The 24317-nt window shown below is 47.7% G+C and overlaps 1 protein-coding gene across 2 annotated transcripts; it reads right to left on the reverse strand.

Annotated features, from left to right (window-relative positions):
* Nucleotides 1–1409: 1409 nt before the first annotated feature.
* STIP1 (stress induced phosphoprotein 1) lies at nucleotides 1410–13911 on the reverse strand. 2 transcript variants are annotated; one of them, XM_004264272.3, is made up of 14 exons: nucleotides 13777–13911; nucleotides 10635–10844; nucleotides 9988–10129; nucleotides 9687–9828; nucleotides 8815–8983; nucleotides 7439–7565; nucleotides 7244–7346; nucleotides 6856–6976; nucleotides 5791–5887; nucleotides 5527–5651; nucleotides 3006–3042; nucleotides 2688–2791; nucleotides 2337–2509; nucleotides 1410–1879 (listed from the first exon to the last, which is right to left on the reverse strand). In XM_004264272.3, the coding sequence occupies exons 1-14, from the start codon at nucleotides 13783–13785 to the stop codon at nucleotides 1807–1809; spliced, it is 1632 nt and encodes a 543-aa protein (XP_004264320.2). In that variant the 5' UTR covers nucleotides 13786–13911; the 3' UTR covers nucleotides 1410–1806. The 2 variants fall into 2 exon arrangements, with proteins under 2 accessions (XP_004264320.2, XP_033271206.2); XM_033415315.2 differs by lacking the exon at nucleotides 13777–13911 and adding an exon at nucleotides 13041–13345.
* Nucleotides 13912–24317: the final 10406 nt, after the last annotated feature.

The following is a 24317-nucleotide window of genomic DNA, read 5'->3' on the forward strand; positions in this document are numbered from 1 at the left end:
TGGAGGGAAGCTCGATTCAAACTAGAGAAGCCACCTATTTGTGTTCCCTTGTCGGAGCCATCTCTCATCTCCAACCTGTCGTGAGGTGGGGGTCCTTGGGCTGTAAGCATCACTCAGCTGCAGAGTCTGGAGAGCGGTGGAGTTCAAAGGGTTGGATCTGGGTTATTTAGGGACCTGGCAGGTCAAGTCAGCTCAAGCCCCGAATGTCCTTTATCACCACAAAGTAGATCCTTAAAGGCCCTGAGGGAAACGACGTTATGTCTTTCCTGTCCCCAGTTAAGGGCCTCTTTTCCAAACTTGTCAACCTTAGAACTGCCCAGGGGAACAGCTGAACAGAAATTGGCCCCTGATGTTTCACTACCTGCCTCCCCCGCGCCTTCAGGTTTCAAGACTTCAGACTTGCCACCTCTACTGTCCCTCCACCTGCATCACTCCCCTCTGGGGCCAGTACCCACAAGACTCACTCCTGTCATGTCCCTACGCAAATGTGACTCAGAGGGCCCCTGGTGGCCCAGCGGCTTCCTATCACCTGCAACAAGATGTAAGCTTTGGGAAAGCAAGTTCTTATAGTCACTGGCTCCCAGCAGAAATTCAGCCTTTCTAGACAATCAATTTGGGGATGGAGGGAACAGAGCCTGAAGAGACAGTAGCACCAAAGGTGCAGCAGAATCCCTGTGGAGGACTGTGCCACCCAGATAGGAGAAGCCTGCTGGGGATTCCCAGGGGAAGGCCAGCTTATGCAGTCAAGGCAGCAGGAAGTGCAGCCAGCTGGTGGCCTCAGCAGCTTCCTAGCCCAAAAGCTGCACTCCTGGAACAAATGAAGTTTTAGTCCAGCCCCAGAAGCCACCCCAGTCCAAGTAGAGGGTTTTTAGAAAGTTTGTTTCAACTGTGGAAAAGTGTAATTAAAACATACTTTGAAGTCAGTTGAGAGCAGTGAGTTAAGAACTAAAACTAACATACAACTAACACAGAGCAGCTGACAGATTTGACCTTTCCAGAAAGGAGGTCTGAAGTGTCTCTTGCAATAGAAATTGTTTTCAATTCTCGACTGGGACCCACTGTTCTCTGGATCTAACTGATTTCTGGCTTTGCGATTTGAGTGTGGAGAACTGACAGCACGGGAATCACCTGGAAGTTCACCTGACCCTCCGGAGCTGGAGCCACTCTGGGTCAGGAGCCTCCATGACCCCTTTCAGTTGTTCACTGAGCGACAGCACCACCTAGTGGCCACCTTGCTAGGCCAGGGAACCCAGCCAAGTTCACACCCACCCCACCCTTCAGGAAGGAAGAGAGCATGCCGGCCTGGTTCCCAGTGTTCAGTTCGCACTCAACTCTCCCAATCCAGGCTGTGACTCCTACAGGACATCTGTTTCAAAGTTTCTTGGCAAAAAAATCACTCAGGGACATAGCAGTGTATAACCACGCCTGACTGGCTTGTTTTATTGGAGAAGAGGACGTGGAGTTAACAACGTGAAGACAGTTGGGACCTGAGGTTGGGAAGAACACCCTCCCCTCCCCTTACAAGCCCACTGCCCCAAATAAAAAATAACCAACTATGGGAGAGCAGCTGAGACAGCGACTGGGGGCAGGGGAAGGAGACCATGCGTGTGCTGGGAGGGCCCAGAGGCAGCGGCTGCACGAATACGCGAGTACAAGTCTCTGAATCTTCCTCGTACGTCTGTATAAATATATAGATACGTTGTTCACTTGTTTCCCCTTCTCTCCCTTCTGCTCCGTGCTGCTTGCCGCGGTCCCAGCTCCTCTTTCCACGTGAGGGCGAAGGGAAGGGGCACGATGAGCAAGTCATCACCGAATTGCGATCAGACCCACATCCATCAACTTCTGGATCTTCTGCGCTATCACAGGATTCTTTAAGTGTCTGACAAACAAGAGGCAAAGTTATTTGAAATGAGACAACCTATAAAAATTCTTACTTGCTTGCAGAGCAAGCCCCAACCAACACAAATCCCCCTGGACACCACCAACCAACAAGAGGTGGTAAGGAAGTCCTGGCAGAGACTGCCCAGGGGGACCCACACGGGCCTCCTCTGCCACTGTTGGGAACCTGACCAGTCCTGCTGCAAAGGAGTCCAAGGACACAGGTTTAAGCTGAGACCATTCTCCCAGAAAAACTGGTCTTTCCAACTAACCACTTAAGCCATCGTCACTAACATATATAAATGAAATCCTTCCAGCTCACCATCAACTGCCAACCCTGCAAGTAAGAATTACACTATAAATATTCCACTCAGATCACACTGCTGCCAACGTTGTGCATTCTCAATGCTTTTGTCCACCTTTTCCCTCGAAGGCCATCTGCCCCCAACTTGACTCACTCGCTGAGCGCCTGGGGGTCCTTCTGCATCTGTTCCAGGATGAGCCGCATGGCCGGGTCACTCATTATCTGCTGCACCTCAGGGTCGGCCATGGCCCGCCGCTTCACATCTTCGGGGCTGTCATGTCGGTTGTACTGGGCCATCATGCAGCGCTGGTAACCATCTGCGGCCTCCTGCATTCCGGCAAAGCCAAAAGTGGAGGGTGTTAGCACTACCTGGCTCACTGCTGCAGCAGGTCCAAGATAACAGAGATAACTGAGGGGAAGACAGACATACAGAGAAACAGGCGAGAGGGAAGAATCAGACACATGGAGGCAGGGGAGAGCTCACTGAAGGCCAGAGCAGCCCCACCTTACAGTTGGAGTCCAGGTCGAGTGCCTTCTGGTAGACATCCATGGCTTTGGTGTAGTCTTTCATCGCTTCCAAGGCAGCTGCTTTCCGTGTATAACCCTTGACTACAGACAGAAAGGGAGAGGTGAGGCATCACCTAAAAGACACTTCTGAAAGCTGCTCTTTCAACTCTTCATCTGAACACCGTTGTTCCTCAGCCTGACACTAGCTCCTAAATGTTACAAACCCGAAAGACACACAGGCAAAGAATATGCTCTCTCCTTCTCTCAACCCTCTGGCCAGTCAGGGGACAGAGAAATAGCACAGAAAGGCACTTACTGAAGGTCGGTTCTAGCTGGATGCATTCCTCACAGTCCTAGGGAGGAAAGGCAAAAAAGAATTAGGCTCATTCCTTTAGAGGAGCTACCCTAGGGCAGACTGATCACTTGGAATTACAAATCTAACTGTTCACCCAGGGCCATTACAGAACATTCTGCTTTTGTTCTAATGCTTCTTTTTTTTTTTTTTTGCGGTACACGGGCCTCTCACTGTTGTGGCCTCTCCGGTTGCGGAGCACAGGCTCCGGACGTGCAGGCTCAGCGGCCATGGCTCACGGGCCCCGACTCTCTGAGGCATGTGGGATCTTCCCGGACCGGGGCACGAACCCGTGTCCCCTGCATCGGCAGGCGGACTCTCAACCACTACGCCACCAGGGAAGCCCTGTTCTATTTTTTAAAAATTTTTATTGGAGTATAGTTGATTTACAGGTGCTGTACACGTGTACAGCAAAGTAGATCCGTTATTATATATACAGATATCCACTCTTCTTTAGATTCTTTTCCCACAAAGCCATTACAGAGTACTGAGTGGAGTTCCCTGTGCTATACAGTAGGTCCTTATTACTTATCTATTTTATACATAGTAGTGTGTATATGTCAATCCCAATCTCCCAATTTATCCCTCCTCCCTCTAGTGCTTCTGTTGTTCCTGGCAGCTTGGTAATTTAACAGCAGGCCCAGCAAAAGGAGAGTAGAGAAGTAAGGAAAGCAGAACTAGAAGGGATAACAAATCCCGATCACGGACCATCTCATATAAAGGGGCTGGGACTCTTCAAAAGGCTAATGTTATGATTAAAAAAAAAAAAAAAAAAAAAGGAACACCCCCCCCCCCCGCCCCAAAACCGAAAAGGTAGGGAAACTTCTAGTTTGAGAAACTAGAGGACATGACCACCAGATGAAACGAATGGACCTTGATATTGCCAACTTTAAAACTTTATTTTTAGACAACTAAGGAAATCTGAACATAGACATACAGCAGATGACATTATAGCCTGAGTTTTGCTATTATTAGGTGCTAATAATATTGTGACTGGACAGGGAGAATCACTTCAGGAGATGTATGCTCAGGAATTCAGAGGTCAAGTGCCAAAATGTATCATTTCCTTTCACAAATGGTTTGCCAAAAGCGTCGATGCTTATGGTTGAAGAAAAGGCGGAAAACATAGGTATTCTGTGTATTTTTGTCTGAAATATCTTCAAAACATAAAATTACAGAGAAAAGAATGCTATGCAGTGTAGTGTGTGCGCTGAGGCCCAACCAAGAAGCTCTAAGACTGGAAGCAATTCTACTCATTCTTTCCTCCCATTTGCAGATTGGCAAAGTCCTGTTCCACCTCTCAGGTGACTAACAATGTTATTCTTTGCTTTGCAAACCAACTTGCTTTTGACATTCCCCTTGTGCAGTCCCACCAGCAGCAGTGATGTCTCTAGGCCAGATGGACTGAGAAGATAGTGGCATCAAACAAAACCATCATGGACTCAGGTACTGATGTGTCTAGATAGGTAACATTTTGTCTAGTTCCCACAAGATAGTCCAGGTTTATCTCCCAGAGGACAGTTTAAAAATCACCAAGAGGCACAGAGTAGCTCATGTTCAAGAGAGCTATGGAGAGTAACTCCTTCAGTGTTGAACATTATCATATCTGACCATACTTGATGTTACTGACAACAGCAGATCTACCTAACTGGAGTATGGAAGAAAAGAATGGTAAAGCTGCTGTGGAAGTTAAGGCAGTTCCTCAAAAAAATTAAACACAGAACTGTAGTACTTCCACTGTTGCATAAAATACTTGAAAGAACTGAAACCAGGGACTCAAACAGATATCTGTACACCCATGTTCACAGCAGCATTGTCCAGAACAGCCAAAAGGTGGAACAACCAATGTCCATGGATGGATGGATAAACAAAAGGTGGTCTACACAATGGAGTATTATTCAGCCATGAAAAAGAAGTGTGACACATGCTACAACGTGAATCTTGAAGACATTATGCTAAGTGACATAAGCTAGACACAAAAGGTCCAATACTGTATGATTCCACTTACAGGAGGTCCCTAGAGCGATCAAATTCAGAGAGACAGAAAATACAACAGTGGTTGCCAGGGGCTGGGAGAGGGGGCTGGGGCGTTAGTGTTCAGAAAACGCAGTTTCCATTTGGGAAGATGAAAAAGTTCTGGAGATGGATGTTGGTGACGGCTGCACAACAATGTGGATGTACTTGATGCCACTCAACCACACACTTAAAATGTTAAGAAGGTAAACAACAAAAAATGTAAGGAAGGACAAAGGGGAGGGAAAAGGATCTACTTTCCCCAATACTCCCAACCACGAATAAATCCACAGGCCAGGACAGGGTAGACACAGGCCCTGTATTTTTACAAATTTCACATGTACATCACCACCTTGAATCTATGATCAAAATAAGAACATCAAGCTGATGCTGATGAAAACATGGAAAGAGGAAAACACATTCCTCATGCACAGGTGACATTAACAGCTGCTCCGCATTCCCAGAGCCTCACCTTGAGTGCCAGCTGGAACTCCAGAAGTTTGGTGTAGCAGGCAGCTCGATTGCTGTACAATTTGGCATCTTTTGGGTTCCGTTTGATGGCTTCTGTATAATGTTTCATGGCCTGGGGATAGTCCCCTGAACATGGAAAAGACAAACTTAAAAAATAAAATAAAGCACACCACCAGAGCGCATCTACCCCACAGTCAGCCAAGGCACAGAAAGCACCATCTACACTGCTCTTATCCAAAAGTTCCATCATCTGAGCTGTAGGTACCTTTCTGAAAACATTCATTGCCTTTGTTCTTTTCCTCCAAGGCCAGGTCAGGGTTTATGTAGGCCAGCCGCTCTTGCTCTTTCAGGATTTTCTCTGCCTAAAAAAATTATTAATTCTTGGAATAGTCATTTAAACTCTCATAAACATTGGGCTAATAAAAAGTCTGATTAGAATTTCAATTTTCACAGTAGCAAGATTTAACTTTTGGTTTAATAATTTTATATTCCTTACAAACTATATATAGCTTAAGTAAGCTACAAAGATATATTGTACAGCATAAAGGATATAACCAGGGGGCTTCCCTGGTGGCACAGTGGTTGTCTGCCTGCCAATGCAGGGGACACGGGTTCGTGCCCTGGTCCAGGAAGATCCCAAGTGCCGCAGAGCGGCTGGGCCCATGAGCCATGGCCGCTGAGCCTGCGCGTCCGGAGCCTGTGCTCCGCAACGGGAGAGGCCACAACAGTGAGAGGCCCGCATACCACAAAAAAAAAAGAAAAAAAAAGAAAAGAAAATAACCGATATTTTATAATATCTTTAAATAAAATATAATCTATAAAAATTTTGAATCACTATGTTGTACAACTGAAGTACAATGTTGTAAACCAACTTTACCGCAATTCAAAAAAAAAATTTTATATTCCTCATCATCAAGGTATACGTACTATGAAGCAGAATGAACGGTATTGATGTATACTTGGTACGAAGATATGACCTATATGAAAATGATATATGTATTGACAGTTCAATTTTCTGCCTTATCTTTCTGTGAATAAAATCACTCCCCTACATAATTTGGTTGTATAAGGTAAGAAAAAACTTAAATTACAATAACAACCACAACACTATCAGAGCACTGACCCTCAACATCAACGAATTTATGGTGGAAACCTTGGCCGACAAAAAAGGCACATCAGAAAAACTGAGTTATTCCCTACGTGTTGTCATCATTAAGTGACAGGCGCAGCATCATATACAATGACCAAAGACAACAGATTTGTCATTAAATAGTAATGACTACAACAAATAAAACAAAAAGTAGCAAAACATCCCATATCCCCTACCCACCTGTTGGCATTTCTTGAGCACATCTGGGGTTCGGTGCTCTGCCAGAGACTTGTTGTAGAAATGGATGGCATCCTTGTACTTTTCTTCTTTGAAATAGGAGTTGCCAATTCGAGCGTAAGCTCTGACAAAGACAAGAGAAAAAAGAATTTGCTAAGGGCAGAACACAGACAAGGTCAGCCCCTGCAGAGAAAAAACCATCTGCAACCAACTAGACACAAGGCCCTCATCACTGCCCCAGGCACCACGCCCTTCCAACACCTTCGTCTAGGATCCTGCAGCCTCCTTTCCAGCCCACGGCTAACACAGTATGCTGTGCAGCCAGCAGCCCCCTCTCCATGCAGACACGGAACCCTCCACACCGCTCAAGGCATTCCCAGGTCAAGCGTACTTGGCAATCTGTCGGTAGTCTTCTCGGTTTTCTCGCCCCACTTCAATGGCCTTCTCACAAAGCTCCCGGCATTTACCATAGTCGCCCTTTTCGAAGTACACGGCTGCCAGGCAGGAGGGTCAAAAAGGAAGAGTCAGCCCATGCCTCACCCCCAGGACCACGTAACAACTCCTGCACCTGTGTCCTGGGTCTCACCTGCTTGGTTGGTTATGTAAGTCATGTTGGTGGGGTCCAGGTCCTTGGCTCTGTCATAGTGTTTCAAGGCTGTGTCAAAGTCTTTCTTCTTATAGGCTTCATTCCCCAGCTCTTTTTCTTTCAGTGCCTAGATGAGGTGTGGGAGAAGTCAGTGCTGAGCACATCTAACCAGACGGCAAAGAGAGCAAGGGCCTGTGACGTCACAGGTACTACGCAGCATACACAACTAACAAGGCTACAGAAGCAGGTTCTCCACACCCACAGTGAAGTATCAGCTGTTAGAATGAAAAATTATAAACTTTCATCTCTGCTTCCTCTGAAACTCCCCCTATCCCACCTACTCTCCTGGATCTTTCTCAGCAAGTGAGGGCTTCTTCAGGGGAGAGGAAATCCCTTCAGCTTGAAAGAACTTCAGAGAGGACAACATAGTTCTGTGCTAGGTTTAATTCTGAGAGGCTGAGCAAGTTCGGTTTCTGTCGCATGCTGTCTCGAGGTCTTAGCTGTCAGGCAACACCCGCAGAGAGCGTGAGGAGCAGAAGGGGCCGTCCTGGTGGCAGGAGTCTTCGGCAGAGCTCACTACCACCCACGTTATAGGGCCTTTTTCCAGCTTTGAGGCACCATGAACAACCAACGCTTACCCATTTAAAGGTACTAAATTTGGCAACAATCTGCTGTTCCCATTTATAAGAGGGGAAATAAAATCGTTCAGGCACATGCCTCCTGCTCTGGAAGACTGAAAGTTGTTCACTTAGCAACACAGACAACTTTCAACTACACACCACGTCCAACAAGGAAACAGAAGCATAAGGAATGATAGACAGCATTCTTCTGGATCTCCGCAAGGACAAGGACCACACACAACTTTACTGGCTGGCCCTGGCTGACTTCCACATTGCCAGAACCACAGCGGCCATGGGACTATGGACTAGTAGCTTCCACTGCCTCAAGACTTTGAGATACACGATTCCTATGAAACTGCTTGTTACGTGGACCTTTTAATATACTATTTTATTTTAAAAATATTTACTATTTATTTATTTCAGCTGCACTGGGTCTTAGTTGCGGCACGTGGATTCTTAGTTGTGGCATGCAAACTCTTAAGTTGCAGCATGCAAGCAGGATCTAGTTCCCACCAGGGATCAAACCCAGGCCCCCTGCACTGGGAGCACAGTCTCTTACCCACTGGACCACCAGGGAAGTCCCCTGACCATTTTAATTAACAACAGTAACTTCAGCACATACTGAGCATTCAAAAAACAATCACAGCCAAGGAAAGCCTACAGATGGTCCCACCTGACACACATATTTCTAATTGACTTGGCTGTTTCTTCTAACTTCATAGTAAACAGTGCTAAAAAAAAAAAAGAGCGAGACACCTGCTTCTTATTCTCTGGAAGATCTTCTTCCATTGGCTCTGGTTTTGTCTCCTTTCTGGGAGGAGGCGGCGGTGGAGGTGTCACAACTTCCTCTTCTTCATCCATACCACCTAGATCGACCCCAAGGAGGACGCTGAGAGTAGTCATGATCCGGGGATCTTGCAATTTCCTAGTATTGGTTAAAAAAACAAAAAAACAGCACTTAGTCCTCTCCACAACTGATCTTAAACCCCATTTACTGCTAAAGCCCAGATTACTGTATATAAAAGCTTCTCACCCATGAGAAGGTTCCTAGATCCTGTACTAAAAGTTACAAATGAGGAATACTCAACCCTTCAAATATCCATATAAAATGAGGTAACACAGACCAAATTTATTTCTTGAGGCCAGCAGATACACAGAGAAATGAGTTATAGATACACTTTGTCTGATCTCAGGAGCCAGAGGGATTCAGACAGTCACAGATAGCAGTACAAGGTCTGGAGAGATCTCTTTAGATCTGACATCCTTTCAACCTTGCGTTTCCACTCCAATATACCAACAGAGAGAGGGGGTCCTATGTGTAAAGAAAGGATAGGGTTGGTGCTAGGTCAGCATAGCAGGAGAGCAGTGAAGAGGCAGAGGAGGGTTAGAACAAACACTCCAGATTACTCTAATATATACTCCCCCTGACCCTTTCTAAAAATACAAATAATAAAAAAAAAAAACAAACAAACAGTAACCAAAGCAATAAACTCCTACTGCTCTTTGGAGAAAAAACAAAGGGAGAAACCCTGCAGTCCGGTCGAGGGAACCGCCTGCCACAGGATCCCAGGAAGAAAGCACAACGTTCATGTCCATTTCCAGAGACAAACGGTGCCGCCTTGACTTACGTGCCCAGGTCGGAGGGCTTGTTCCGCAGCTGCTCTATCATTTCCCGGTAGGTAGGATCAGCGAGCAGAATCTTTGTCCTGGGATCAGTCTCCAACTTCTGGTATAGATTAGGCATGTTGAAAGGGTTCATGAATTTCCTCTCTGTTTCAAACAAAGGAAAGCACATCACTAGGAGTCAGTTACTATGCCCACACAGCCTACTAGACCAACACTGGGGGATGGGGGAGCCTCCAAGTTAATCCCAATTAAAAAATAATAGTAAATAAAAGGAGAAGAGCAGTATACGTGGTGCCTGCCTACCTGCCAACCGGGCCTCCATATTCTGTAAACCTTCTTTGAGCTGAGGATTGTTTGCTTCATGTTTTAAACCCTCCTCATAGGTTTGCTTGGCTTCTTCAAATCGGTTTAAGAACTCAAGAGCTGCTGCTTTTCGAGAATAGCCCTTAAACCAGCAAAGAAAAATACCAAAATGAAAGACACCTAGCGGTAAATTCCTAAGATGAACTCAAAAAAATCTATTTTACATTTCATGAAACAAAATGGGTATTCACGTGAAGGCCTAAGAAAAAACAGAAAGAGGAGCAGGATACAGCAATGGTATATCATCGACCCTGTAGAACACAGCCTAATATCTAAGGTGCACACCTGCCCCCTCCCAGTTCATCTTTCGACCCTAAGTGTTGTCAGAATTTTGGGTAGTGTTTTCCTTCCTAGCAGTACAAAAAATAAGACATGTCTTAACCGACGGTACCTCAGATTTGATGAAACATGCCATCACTCTGAGGAACAATCTCAAACAGGTAGGAAGAATACTGGGGGGAGGGGAATAATCAACTATGAGTCTCTCGGGCTAGGCAACTAGGCAAGCCAGGAGGGCTGGTATTTAAGAACTGCCCCCCAAAGGAGTTTCTGGGCACCTGAGGAGCCCCAGCACGCACACAGCTTACCTTGCCCCAGTCAGGCTTCAGGTCCACGGTTCTGCAGCCGTCCTCGTAAGCCTTCTGGTAGTCTCCTTTCTTGGCATAGGCTGCGGAACGATTGCTGTAGAGCACGTGGTTCTGGGGGTCTAACTTAATGGCTTCCGAGTAGCACTGCAACGCGTCATCGATGTTGCCAGCACTCAGGGCCTTGTTGCCCTTTTCTTTGAGCTCATTTACCTGAGAAGAAAAGGAACCAATATAGTTTCTCTCCATAAAATGTCTCTTTAGTCCCAATTTCTTAGGGGATACTCATTCCTTTCCGTAGCTATTGACAAACAGGTTACTTTATGGATCAGAAAAGAGAAATCACAGATTCATTAATTTACATTTCCCACACCTTTGGGAACCAGCAAGGAAAAAATAACCAGGAAGAAGCGGCCTGACACTGTTCTTTGCTGGCTCCCCTGTGGATCAGTGAGAACTCCAGCCACTCTTCCAAAAGTCTCTACTTTGAGCTGATGAAGCCACTCTAGAACATACTCATGAGTTCCTTTTGTGGAAAAACAAATTCATTTGCCATGGATTTCCACAGTTCGAATGATAAACTGGACACAGGCCTAGTTACTCCTGACAGGAAGAGGCAACCAAGAAGGAAGTGGACTGAGCTTGCACTGATACATGCTTCAGCAACCTGCCGGCTCCAGGAGCATCAAGACGCTCACCTATGATCAAAGAACAATCTGTTTCCACTTACAGATGTGGTAACACGTCACAACACGATAGATTACTGGTCTGTTCCTTAACGGGTAAAGGAAAGCTAGAAAAAAAGTTTTTGTCATGCTTAAGTATTAATATGCTACTAAAAGGATGAAGAAGAATAAAGAAACACTATTTGTGGTTCAATCCACTATCCTCTCAAATATCTGGAATGAAAACAGCAGGAACGCATCAAAACGTTTAATAAAGTGACCCTGGCCCTATCAGAACAGGATCCTAATTAAAGGGCTTCTCCTAACCAGGAAGCCCTACAAGAGGGGAGGGTCATCCCTCAAATGCATACACACTTGGTGAGACTAAGCTGTGTCCCTCAAGACACAAAGTCATTCTTTCTTGGTACCTATCATCTGCCCATGACCCAGTGTACTGATGCAAGAAAGAGTTCTATTATAAGAAATGACTTTGGAACCTTGAGGCACACCAATTGGGAACCTCCACCAACCAGAGATCTTAGAGAGACAAGCTCTATGAGAAAAAAGGAAAAGAAACTACCAAGACGCTGGCCAGAAGGCAAAAAGTTTAAAAACTCAATACCACGAGGCAGCTGAGAACAGCTAGGTGAAGTTCTTGCCTATCCTACAGAACATCTTCCAAACTGGGCACCTACCTGCAGTAGGTCAGGAAATCAAGTTCGTACACAACCAGCACTTTAAAACATCAAATGGAATAGAAAATGTCAGCATGTGGTACGTATAATACAGTAAGTTGTTCTGTCTGACATGTTATATAGTTGTATGTCTGTATTGGGTCAAATTTTAAAAGTTTATCACTATGAGATTTATTTGAAAGGTGCTTAGTTAAAAAAACACAATTTTGGACACTCAAATTTGTCCAACTTTAGGAATATTTCCTAAAACTGAAACACGGATCTCAGAATAATAATTTTAAAAAAAGCTACATATTGAACGGGGGCAAGACAGTAGGTTCTAACACACCTGGAGTAAAATGCCAGGCCATTTGTACAACAGGCATGGTAAACGTGCAGTCCCTGAGTTTAGCCACTCACAGTCTACCTGTGCCTACACTTCTACAATGGGCAATTGCGATTAAGAAAAATTTTTTTCCTCTTTTGATAATGGCGGGATGAGAGCTTTTCTTGAATTTAACACAGCAATGTGTTTCTCACGTCAGCCCTGTCTCTTGTCTATATCACAGCCTACTGAATCCCAGATACAATTTAATTATCACAAGAGCTCAAAATGTTTATTAACCTCTCCGTTTCCACTCTAATTTTTAAAAATTTAGCGAAGAGGCCCCAGGTTTGGCTAAAAGAGTAATACCTATACTAAGGCAAAAGGTTCGACTTTGTAGATCACACCTGAACACCCGAGCTGTCCCCCCACTCCCCCCAGTCAATCTTTACAGACTAATAACAGCTTCCAATTGAATAAAACCTTACTGGGCCTTTCACAACCCTCAGGCCACAGAGGGTACAATTAAGTCACTGAAAGGAACTAGCAGCAGCTTCAAACTCGGCCCCCCAACAATGCCGAGAGGAGTTAAATAACTTACTGCTTATCTGTATATTCTAAATTTTCTAAGCACTAATTCCTCCTTCTGCAATTTGAAACCGAAGTTTTGTAAGTATCAGTCCTGTTACTCTTGAATCGCACGCACACAGAAAGAAAAACGAGGAGGGGGAGGGGCCTCACATACGTTTGTAAAATCACTGGTAGGGATGAAATTCATTCCAAGGACTTTTGCTGCACCCTCCCCTTTCCTGCATCATGAAAAGAAGTCGGCCTGCTGCTCGTCATTCCTTCACTAAACACTCTTCCATCCCGGTCTTTTCAGATGCAGAGAAGTAGGATTTTCCCTACTTCTGGCTACTAAGTCCATCAGCTACTTCCAGTGTATTCCCGTCCCCGCTCCCCGAATTCCTCCAAGTTAACTGTACCAAGTCCTGGGTAGTCTCTTCGTCCGCAATCTCTGATCCCCCTTTCAGATGACGAACTTCCAGAGATTGACCCGATCCCTCCTGCCTTTCGCAAGGCCCCTCGCCCACCTCCATCCCTCCCAGCGCCTAGGGCGCCATCCCCCTGCTCAGCCTGGACCCACTTCCCGAGAGAGCTCCGGAGTCCGGCCGCGGCTCCTCTTCCCGCCGCGAGCCGGACTTATGCCGAACTAATACGTCTTCCAGCCCATCTCGCCGAGTCGGATGGCGACAGGCGCTGAGCCGAACCCGCGCTCCCCACAGCCAACCCTCGCTCCCCGCCCGCCCGCCCGCCGCGGCCCTCACGCCCTCGCCGCCTCAGCTGCTCCGGCGGCCCCGGCCCCCACCCCGGCCGCCCCGGCCGCCCCAATCGGGCTCCCGCCCCGCTCCTCCACCCGCGGCCTGGCCTCAGCGGGTCATCGAACGGCCCCGGGCCTCAGCCCGCCCCTCCCCCTTCACCTGCTCCATAGCCCGGCCCGGAACCCAGTTGAATAGACTCCGTCCGCTCCGCGTTCCCAACCGCACGCGCCGCCTTCTGGAACCTACTAGAAGCTGCCGGGACCCCCAAATCCCGCCCCTTCCTCTCTGGCTCACTGGTCGCGCTCCTCTAGGCGTCTTTCTGAGCTTTTCTACTATTGGCTTGAAGTCTAGCCCATCATCTTTGCTTCTCTCTCATTGGACAATATGGAGAACCCTGCCTCCCCCGCATCCCGGGATTGGGCGTTCCCCTAAAAGCTCCGCCCATCACAAGCTCTATGATTGGAGGGAAGGGCAGACCTCTGCGACAGTGATTGGTCGTTTGGTCCGCCAATCGTGGCCGCGCTGGCCGCGCCCATTGGTCCTGTTCTTTCTGGAAATTTCCACCTCTCCCATTGGGCTGACGGACTCCATGACGGAACCGCCTTCAGATTTTAAAAAATTTCAATTGGGCGGTGAGTTGCAGACACTTTGCTCTGATAGGTTTAAATTGATGCCCTTCAAAGAGCAGGGTGGGGTTTTACTGTAGCCGTGGTTTATGGGAGCCCAAGGCCGCGTCCGCCGTCTGCAGCGGTGGTTCGTCAGGCTGCGGTATTGGCGGGGTCGCTGGGGTCGCTGGCCGCTTCCTTTCTCGCTCTGCGGGTAGTGTGGCCGAGGCAATTCGCTCCTCCCCGGCGGCAGAGAGCCCTGGTCCTTCGCCCGAGCGTCGGGCTCGGGGGTCGCAGCCTGGGGGCGGGGGGCGGTTGGCCGTTTGGGTCGGCCTCGGGAGAGCCCCCCGACGCGTTCCCGGATCCCGCTGTTGGGTTTGGGTGTTCCAACATCCCGCGTGGTGGTGAAGGCGCCGGGGCTTGATTAGGACAGGCCTGGAATCTCACCTTGGCGGGGACCCTCCGTGGAATGGCCCCACCTCTATGAATCTTTCGGGAAGAGTTTGGTAATCCAGGGCCGTGGATCGTTCATATTTATGCAGTAGACTATTTATTACTTAATGAAGGAGAGCTATCTCCGTTATTCGGAGGTAAAGGGGTAAGGGAGACAAAAGACCTCACTGAGGTGCCCGATCACCGGGCGGGCGGCGGCGGCCTGGGCGGTCCTTAAAATCGCGGCTCTTCTGCGAGAGGCAGGGCAGGTACCCGTAGAGAAGCGAAAGGATTTAGAGCGTGAGAGAGAAATGATGGTTCGTCCTGGACCAGCATGTGGTTCACGGAGCAAAGCAGCCGCATGACGGGTCTGGAGGGAGCTTAGATGAGGGTCTTGGGCCCTGCTGTGACCTCTCTCCCCCACCCCCGCTGGGTAATGCCGTCCCTTCCCAGGGTTTAACTGCCCTCTATGCTAGTAGGTTGTCTCCACAGCGTTCTTTTCCATCCCAGCTGTCTGACCCATTCTCGACACTACAGCCAAGGTCACTGTAGATCCGCTTGCCTGATAACGCCCTCCTTTGCTGGAAACTCTTGGAGGCTTTTAGACGGGGGGTCAGGGCCCGTCTAACATGGCAGGCCTACTTTTCCCACCTCTTCTTTCCCTGTGCTCCACCTTCAGCACCAGTCTCCAGCCACACGGACCTGTCTGTTCCTTGAACTAGGTGGGCTCCTCACTTGGGGCCTGCCTGCAAGATGTTTCCTCTGCTGGGATCGCCCTTCCACCAACTCTGCCAGGTTAGCATCTCCTCAGGTCTTTGAGGCTGAGATGAGCTGTCAGGGTTCCTTGACGACCTGCCCCCAACGAACTCACTAATTTCTGCCCACCTATTATTTGCTTTCACAGCATCATGGTCTACACATGTGTCCAATCACATACTAAACCAGAGACTGGTATCTGTACCACATTTTGTAGGGCCTACAAGGGCCTTGTGTCTCTTCCTTTAGATCTTTGTCTTCCAGGTGCGTTGTACAGCGTTTTGCACGTAGCAGGTAATCATTAATTCATCAAATATGCCCTTTAATTTTTTAGGTAATTGTGGGCACTGGGGAAATGCAGTGAGCAATCCTGACAAAAATCACTGTTTTTGTGGTGCTCATTTTAATGAGAGACAAACTAAAAAAAGTTTGCATAGTGTATCTACAGTAGAGAAAAATAAAGCAGAGCGTTGGGCAAGTGGGGCAGTGTTGCGTAGGGGTCCAGATCAAACCCAGTGAGAAGCTAATATTTGAGAAAAAACCTGAGGAAGTGAAGGAGTGAGATTCATGGATATCCTAGGGAAGAACCTTGCTGTCAGAGGGAACAGCAGATGCAAAGGCCTTGTGACCAGAATGGCAGGGGCAGGGAGGGAGTGGGAGGTGGGGCTAGAGGAAGCAGGAGCAGATCCTGCAAAATGGGAGGCAATTGTGTTCACTTGGAAACATGCAGAAAAGTGATGTGATCTGACAATTTTATCAGGATCCCGCTGATTGCTGTATCAATGAAGAGGACAAAAGCAGAGGAACCTCTTAGGAAGCTGTTGCAGGATTCTAGGAGAGGGGTGATGGTGCCGTGGGCCAGGGTGGGAGCAGAGGATGGGTGAGAAAAGTTGGATTCAGAATGCATTTTGGAAGAGCTGACAGGATCTGTTGATGTATGGATGCAGAGCATGAAGGAAGAAGGTGACTCCAAGGTGTTTGGCCTCTTACTCATCTGCTAAGTTAAATCTGTCAACGAGACCTTTCCTTTCTTCTTGGCACCGTCCCCAGACCACCGCACTCCTGCCAATCCCACTGCTGCCCCCCAGCCCAGCTCTTTCACCGCCTCTGGAGGCCTTTTGAGGCCTTATATCATCTCCTCAACAGCCTCTCTCCAGGCTTCTTTGCCATCCCTCCCTCGCTGTGATCTGGTCTCTGCTGTCACACATCTTTTTTGTAGTTCTGTGTGTGGTACAGTACTCTGGGTACAGGGGCTCAACAGTGAGCAAGGCAGCCCTCAGATGCAGCTTCTGCACACATGGACCTTGTTTTCTAGTGGGAGAGACAGATGGTACTTAAACTCCACAGCTGTGTGACTTATAGCAACGTGCTTACCTCTTTGTGCTTCAGAGCACATTTTAAATGTGGATGAAAAAGTTTCAGTGTTAGAAAAGTTGTGAGGATTGAATGATTGGATATTTACAAAGCACTGAGAACAGTGCCTGACGACTAAATAAGTACCATATACATTTGTGAAATAAAAATAAAGTTACAAATAAAGATAATTCTAAAGAGTGGTGTGTGCTATAAAGAAAACAAAAAGTAAGGATAAAGAGTTACCAGGGAGGCAGGGAAGGAGTGCCTAGAGGTGGGGGGTTAGTGAAGGCCCCTTAGACTTGCAGTTATGAAAAGCAAGACACGGACAGTGTTCCAGACAGGGCAACAGGAAGTGCAAAGACCCTGAGACTGAAACAAATTTGGAATTTTCAAGGAACCCCAAAGAAGGCTTTTCTAGTATCCTTGTCTGTAAATGAAGATGATGAACTGCCTATGACTTCCCAAGGTCACTCTTGAGGATTAAACAAAGTAATCCATACTCCAATTTTTGTTTATTTATTTATTTATTTATTTATTTATGGCTGCATTGGGTCTTTGTTGCTGTGTGCAAGCTTTCTCTGGTTGCGGAGATTGGGGGCTACTCTTGTTGCGGTGCACGGGCTTCTCATTGTGGTGGCTTCTCTTGTAGACCTTGGGCTCTAGTCATGTGGGCTTCAGTAGTTGTGGCTCACGGGCTCAGTAGTTGTGGCTTGCGAGCTCTAGAGCGCAGGCTCTGTCGTTAGTTGCTCCACAGCATGTGGGATCTTCCTGTACCAGGGCTCGAACCTGTGTCCCCTGCACTGGCAGGTGGATTCTTAACCACTACACCACCAGGGAAGTCCCAGAGAGCCCTCTTTGAGAAAAGAAAAATATAGATTAAAAAAAAGCATGGTACTTTAGAAGGAGTGCGAATGAGGCACCTTGAGGTTTAAGCTTATCCAGTGTCATGGTAAAGCCACTTCTGAACATTATGATTTCCACCAACTCAGGCTTCTCCAAGTGAACTCAGAGCCCTCCCTTGGGGGCCAGGAGGCAGTGATGCGGGCTGGCTGGCCAGTGCCCCCTTCCCCAGGTCCCTGGAACTAAAGCATAAGCTCCGCCACAGCAGGCATCCTGGCTCTTGACGATGCGTGGCGCTTCGAGTGATTCATGCTGCTCTTTAGGTGGGGAGCAAAATGGCCAGGGCTGCGTTTGGAGTCAACTCTGAGGCTGTAAATCCTGCAGCAAATGAGAGACTGACGGGGTCACCGCGTGCAACCAGATTTTCTGCAGAGCAAATTCCCAGTTTTAAAGTTCTCCCAGGAGTTCCCTAGTGTCCAAGTGGTTAGAATTCCGGGCTTTCACTGCCGTGGCCTGGTTTCAATCCTTGGTCGGCATGGGAGTGAGGAGTGAGGAGTGGGGGTTAGGGGAAGGTTGCAGCTCAGAATTCTCGCGTCTGTAGAACATGGAATTTTTGATTTTATAAGAACTTTCAGTGTTGGAGTGGAAATTTAAGACAACCTGAGTTTCCTTCTCCATGTGAGAGTGAAGTTCCATTCCATGTTCTGAGAAATCCCTAAAGAATATTTTCATTTCCCACATAACTGAGTGATTCCAACTTTGAGCTACCTGTTACCACAGAGTCTGAGTCCTGATTAGCAGGAAAAGTGGGGGGGGGGAAATAAAGTGCCGTAGAGTTCTGCTCAATTCAGTGAACTCGTACAGAGCCAGGAACTGTGCCAGATACTTCAAGGAATAAAACGATGGTAATTATTATCCGATAATTACTTATCAGAGAGCCCAGAGTCCAGTTCGGGAGCTCGCCATCCACAGGCCCTCCCGGGGTGCTCTCAGCCAGTCTCGTGGCTATAAACACATCCCGGATGACTCCCACATTAGCATCGGTTCAGATCTCGCTCCCAAGTTCCAGACTTGTCTACCCAGCTGCCTCCTCAATGTCTCCATTTGGATGGCAAATGGACTTCCCAACGTGTTCGAATCAGAACTGATAATCTCCCCTGAAGCTGTTTCTCCCTTGACTTCCCTCTCTTCAGTGGCCTCGCTATTCTTGGGCTGGTTCAGGCTGAAAACTTGGGAGGCATCCTTGACGTTCACAACCACATCCAGTTCATCAGCAAATTTTGTCAGCTGGACACGGGCCCTTCTGCAAGTCCCCAGCCATTTCTTGGCTTTGGGAAGGGGAACGGAGTGTTGGCTCCCTGAACTGGTAGGTGGCCAGAGGCAGAAGGGACCCGCCGCCTGGGCTCCCAGGCCATATCGAGGCCTCCCATGCTAGATGCTGCTTCCAGAGGGCAGGGCCTGTGATTTGTTCACTGCCGTGTGCCGTCAGGGCCTGGAACCTAGTCCGTGCTTGTAAGAGTTTGGTGAATGAGCAAATGGAGCTGATCATCCTTCTCCTCCCCCATGGGACCCTCAGCCTCTCCCAGGGAGGCTCTCAGGCCTTCTTCCCTCTAGACTTCCTTGCTCCCTATTCGGCTTACTCTTCTTTGGGCCAAATGGTTGAGTCCCTTCAGATTCAAACATCTCAATCCCACTGTTTCTGTTATCTGTTTCTTGAGAAATACCAAGTAGTGCAGAGTGTGAGCATGGGGAAATGGGCCCTCCCATGTCCTATTGATGGGGAGTTACACTTAGTAACATCTATTTAAAATACAAAAAGCAGGGCTTCTCTGGTGGCGCAGTGGTTGAGAGTCCGCCTGCCGATGCAGGGGACACGGGTTCATGCCCCGGTCCGGGAAGATCCCATATGCCGCAGAGCGGCTGGGCCCGTGAGCCATGGCCGCTGAGCCTGCGCGTCCGGAGCCTGTGCTCCGCAACGGCAGAGGTCACAACAGTGAGAGGCCCGCGTACAGCCAAAAACAAAAAAAAATACAAAATGCAATTCCACGCTTACAGATTTATCCCACCTGGGCCCAGCCTGGTGGCACAAGGATGTATACTGCAGCCCTGTTTGTGACAGCAAAAGGAATAGCACCCAATTACTTGTGTATCCATGGAGGATACTGGGAAACACGATGTTGCTGCTAGAGGACGGAATATTAGTGAGTGTTCAAAAGAACACTCCGGTAGATATTGACATGGAAACATGCCCATGATAGACTGCAGAACGACGAAAGTCATGCAGCAGTGTGTATGCCGAATCTTACTTTTGGTAAAAAAAAAAGTGTGTGTATCTTTCTATATGATTATATATATGCATGGGAAAAGTCTAGACAGTTGTGTAGCTAACTGCTAAAGTTGTTGCTTCTGTGGTTTGGGAATGGGGAGGGGTGCTGCATTCATTTGCTGGGGCTGCCATAACTAAATACCACAGATTTGATTCGGTGACTTGAACCACAGCAATTAATTTTCCCACAGTTCTGGAAGTCCAAGATCAAGGTGCTGATAGATCTGATTTCTTCTGAGGGCTCTCCCCTTGGCCTGCAGACAGCTACCTTCTCACTGTTTCCTCACATGGTCTTTCCTCTATGCAAGCACGCATCCCTAGTGTCTGTGTATCCAACTTTCCTCTTCTTTTTTTTTTGGCCACCACGTAGCTTGCGGGATCTCGGTTCCCTGACCAAGGATTGAACATGGGCCTAGGCAGTGAAAGCCCAGCGTCCTAACCATTAGGCCACCAGGGACCTCCCAAACTTTCCTCTTCTTATAAGGACACCAATCAGATTGGATCAGGGCCCACCCTGAGGGCCTCGGTTTAATTTCATCATCCCTTTAAAGACTCTGTCTGCAAATACTGTCCCATTCTGAGGTATTGAGGGTTGGGAATTTAACATATGAATTTTTGGGGGGGGGACACGATTCAGCCAATAACAGAGGTTTTCACTTTCTATTACGTTGTTAAAATTTGTTACAATGGGGACGTCCCTGGTGGTCCAGTGGTTAACACTCTGCGCTTCCACTGCAGGGGGCATGGGTTTGATCCCTGGTCAGGGAACTAAGATCCCACAGGCTGCGCGGTGTGGCGTGGGGGGGTGAGGGGGCAAAAACATTTCTTACACTGAACACTGCTATTCGAGCTAAATGTCCCCAGAGCATCAACCTCCTTCCCAGGCCTTCTCTGAAGTCAGAGGAGGGGCAGCGAGTGACCTCTGCCAGCCCAGCCAGCTCCAGGGCCCTCTGAGGCCCCTCCCCTGAGGAAGGCAATGTGAGCCACTCCGGATCACTGGCCAGGTCCTCAGACCCACGCTGAGAGGAAGCAGATGGAGGGGCCTCTGCCATGCAGGCCTATGATTTATAGCTACATGTTCTGGACATTTAGTACCTTGTAATCCATCCTTCCCCTTCACACCTCTCAGTATAACAACAATATGTTATTGGCCAATGAAACAGGTAGGTGATAAAACATGAAGAGAGCGCTACAACCTGGATGAAGGGAGGTGCAAAATTGTGATCACACAGCAAAGATGTTAGGGGGACCTGGGAGGTGCAGGGGTTCCTCTCTCTGAATGAGGCAGTAAAAAGAAGAAAGATGGCCAGGTAAAATGGGGTAGGGCTAAAACTTGAAAGACTCAGGAAACAATAATGCACTGGGCTTTAAAATCAAGTCCCTGGGGAGAGGAGTGCACTGCCCTGTGGGTCTCTTTAGATCTGGCAGTTATCCTGGGTCCTGCTCTGGTCGTAAAGACCAGAAGCTGGAAACTCTCACTGTACTGTGGTCCCGCACCCGACTGCATGTTCAGTCTTGCTGAGATGGTGAATCTGCTCCTCTGGGTAGCTTTGCAACCCTGAAAGGTGTGGAAGCCCGAAAAGCAAACCCAGAATCTTGCTACCAGTTTAGGAAGTTTTGTAATCATTCTGCTAATACCTGCATGTTTATTAAATGTTTTGAAACATGCATCAATCTACCCTATTTGATTTGCAATTTTAATTAGAAAGGAATGAATGGGAGACAGCCTGCAGTGAAGACTGCAATAAAGGCTCCCATCCCTGTATGCCTGCCCTTTGCCACGGATTTGGCTGCTTCTGTGAAGACATGGAGTCTATTTCTCCACTTCTTGGATTCTGGGCTGGCCTTGTGACTCGCATTGCGTGCCGTGACTGTGTGAATTCTGTGCAACACAATGTGGTGAAAGTGATGTAGTGTGACTTCCGAGCCAGGCCTCGAGGCATTTTGCAGCCTCTGCTGACATCCTCTTGGAGCAGGGCTTGAGAGCAGCATGCTGTGAAGATGCCCAGTCTGGCATAGTGGAGGCCACATGGGACAGAACCGAGGGGCCTCGCTGACAGCCAGCGCCAATTGCCAGTCACATGAGTGAGGCCGTCCTGGGCCCCCCGCCCCTGTGGCCATCTGACACAGGAGTGGCCCAGGCAAGACCAGCAGATGAAACTTCCAGCTTATCCCAGCCCAAACTGCTGATGCAGAGGCCTGGTTGTTATTTTAAGCCAATGAGTTTTCAGTGGTTTATGAGGCAGCAAAAGATAACTGAGACAGTATAAAAGGATCTAAGTTCGTAAACGGTGTTTGAATATTTAAGAGAACTGATTTACCATGTTTATAAGTTTAATCTATTAGTGTATAACAATTGCTAACTGATTAGAAAAAAATATGCTTGGCTTGGGAGGGAAGAATAAGGTGGGGGATGAAGGCATCTTTACCGGCTACTCCCTCCCTGCTTATAAAAAAAAAAAAGAAAGAAAAAAATATGCTTGTAAAAATATATATATATATGCTTGTTATATGTGTAAGTCTCTTCTGCTGAGAGTTTGAGGCATTTGAGAGGACCAGCTATTTCAACTCTGTAAAATGTAGTTTAAAATCTATTAGGAAATTTAATTACCTAAGTTTGCAATTGGCATTCATTTTCAGAATTTAATGTTGAACCTGTGATTTAATTAAATATTCATCAAAGACTTAGTGAAAGTAATTGTTCTTATTTTTACACAAAAATTAGATTTATAAATAGAAAACTAGATTTGCAAGTTGCATTTGGATATTTAAGAAAAGCTAGTTCTTTTAATTTATGAGTTTAATAAATACAGTATTAATTTAAATACAAGCAGCAGTAGGTAACTTTTTGCTGCATGAAAAAAAACCCTCTCCAACATTAAAAATCCTCAACAGAAAACAGCGGGTGTTACAGCCCCACCAGAAGATTTGGCACTCCACAGACTCCCATGCCTTTGCTTCTGTGGGTCCCTCAGCCTGGAATGCTCCTGACACACATAGACATCTGTGGTACCTGGCAAGATATTACCTTTTCTAAAAGGTCCAGCTGAAACTCTGTGAAGAGGTCCTGCCTTGCCAAGTCAGAATCGCACTTCTCTGCCTAGACCCATCCGTGTGTGGGGCCCAGGCCTCTCTTAGAACAGACCCTGGTAGGCTATTGTCTGGGACCTTCTCTATCCTGGCTGCCATGTGAGAACAGAGCTGAACCCCAACAAAAAGAAATAGAAGGACTAGTTCAGATGCCGAGGGTGTCCAGGGTGCTTCCATGGCCTGGCTCTGGGGGACATGGATTTCAGGCTCTATGCAGAGGGCAGCCTCCTGATAGGCACTGATACTTTCTATGGCTGGGTCCCCTGCCTCTCCTTGCGTTCTCCTCCCCAGACTTTGCCGGGAAGGGTTTGGTGAGCAGAATAACGCCCCCCAAAGATGTCCACATCCTAATCCTTGGAGCCTGTGCATATGTTACCTTACATGGCAAAGGGGAATTAAGGTTGATAATCAGCAGACTTTAAATGGGATCATCCTGGATCATCACCGGTGAGTTCAATGTAATCACAAGGGGCCTTGAAAATGGAAGAGAGTCAGAGGGAAAGACCACCAGGGAAGACTGGTCAGTGAGATGGAACATTGCTGGCTTTGAAGATGGAGGAAGGGGCCCACAAGCCAAGGAATGTGGGTGGTCTCTGGAAGCTGGTGCTGACACCTTGATTTTTAGCCCAGTGAGACCGATGTCTGACTTGTATCCTACAGAACTTTAAGAAAATGAATTTTATTTATTTATTTAAATTTATTTATTTATATTTTTGGCTGCGTTGGGTCTCTGTTGCTGCGCATGGGCTTTTCTCTAGTTGTGGCGAGCGGGGGCTATTCTACGGTGCGGTGCGCGGGCTTCTCATTGGGTGGCTTCTCCTGTTGCAGAGCACAGGCTCTAGGCACGCGGGCTTCAGTAGTTGTGGCACTCAGGCTCAGTAGTTGTGGCTCACGGGCTCAGTAGTTGTGGCTTGCAGTCTCTAGAGTGCAGGCTCAGTAGTTGTGGCGCACGGGCTTAGTTGCTCTGCGGCATGTGGGATCTTCCTGGACCAGGGCTCGAACCCACGTCCCCTGCATTGGCAGGCGGATTCTTAACCACTGCGCCACCAGGGAAGCCCTTGTTTATTATTTAAGCTGCTACATTTATGGGAATTTGTTATAGCAACAACAGGAAGCTAATATACAGCGTCACCCACATGCTTCATTGCCTGAATCAGTGACATTTGTGTAATCACTTACCAGACCACAGATAGGAACCAAACAACCTTGACCCAAGCCTGGACTCTGACCCCCATAGGCCATGTTGACCTTGGGCCAGTCCAGGCTTCTCATCTGTGCCCTAGGGCAGTGCTGCC

The sequence above is a fragment of the Orcinus orca genome, chromosome 8, assembly GCF_937001465.1.
Source record: "Orcinus orca chromosome 8, mOrcOrc1.1, whole genome shotgun sequence".
Classification (NCBI taxonomy): domain Eukaryota; kingdom Metazoa; phylum Chordata; class Mammalia; order Artiodactyla; family Delphinidae; genus Orcinus; species Orcinus orca.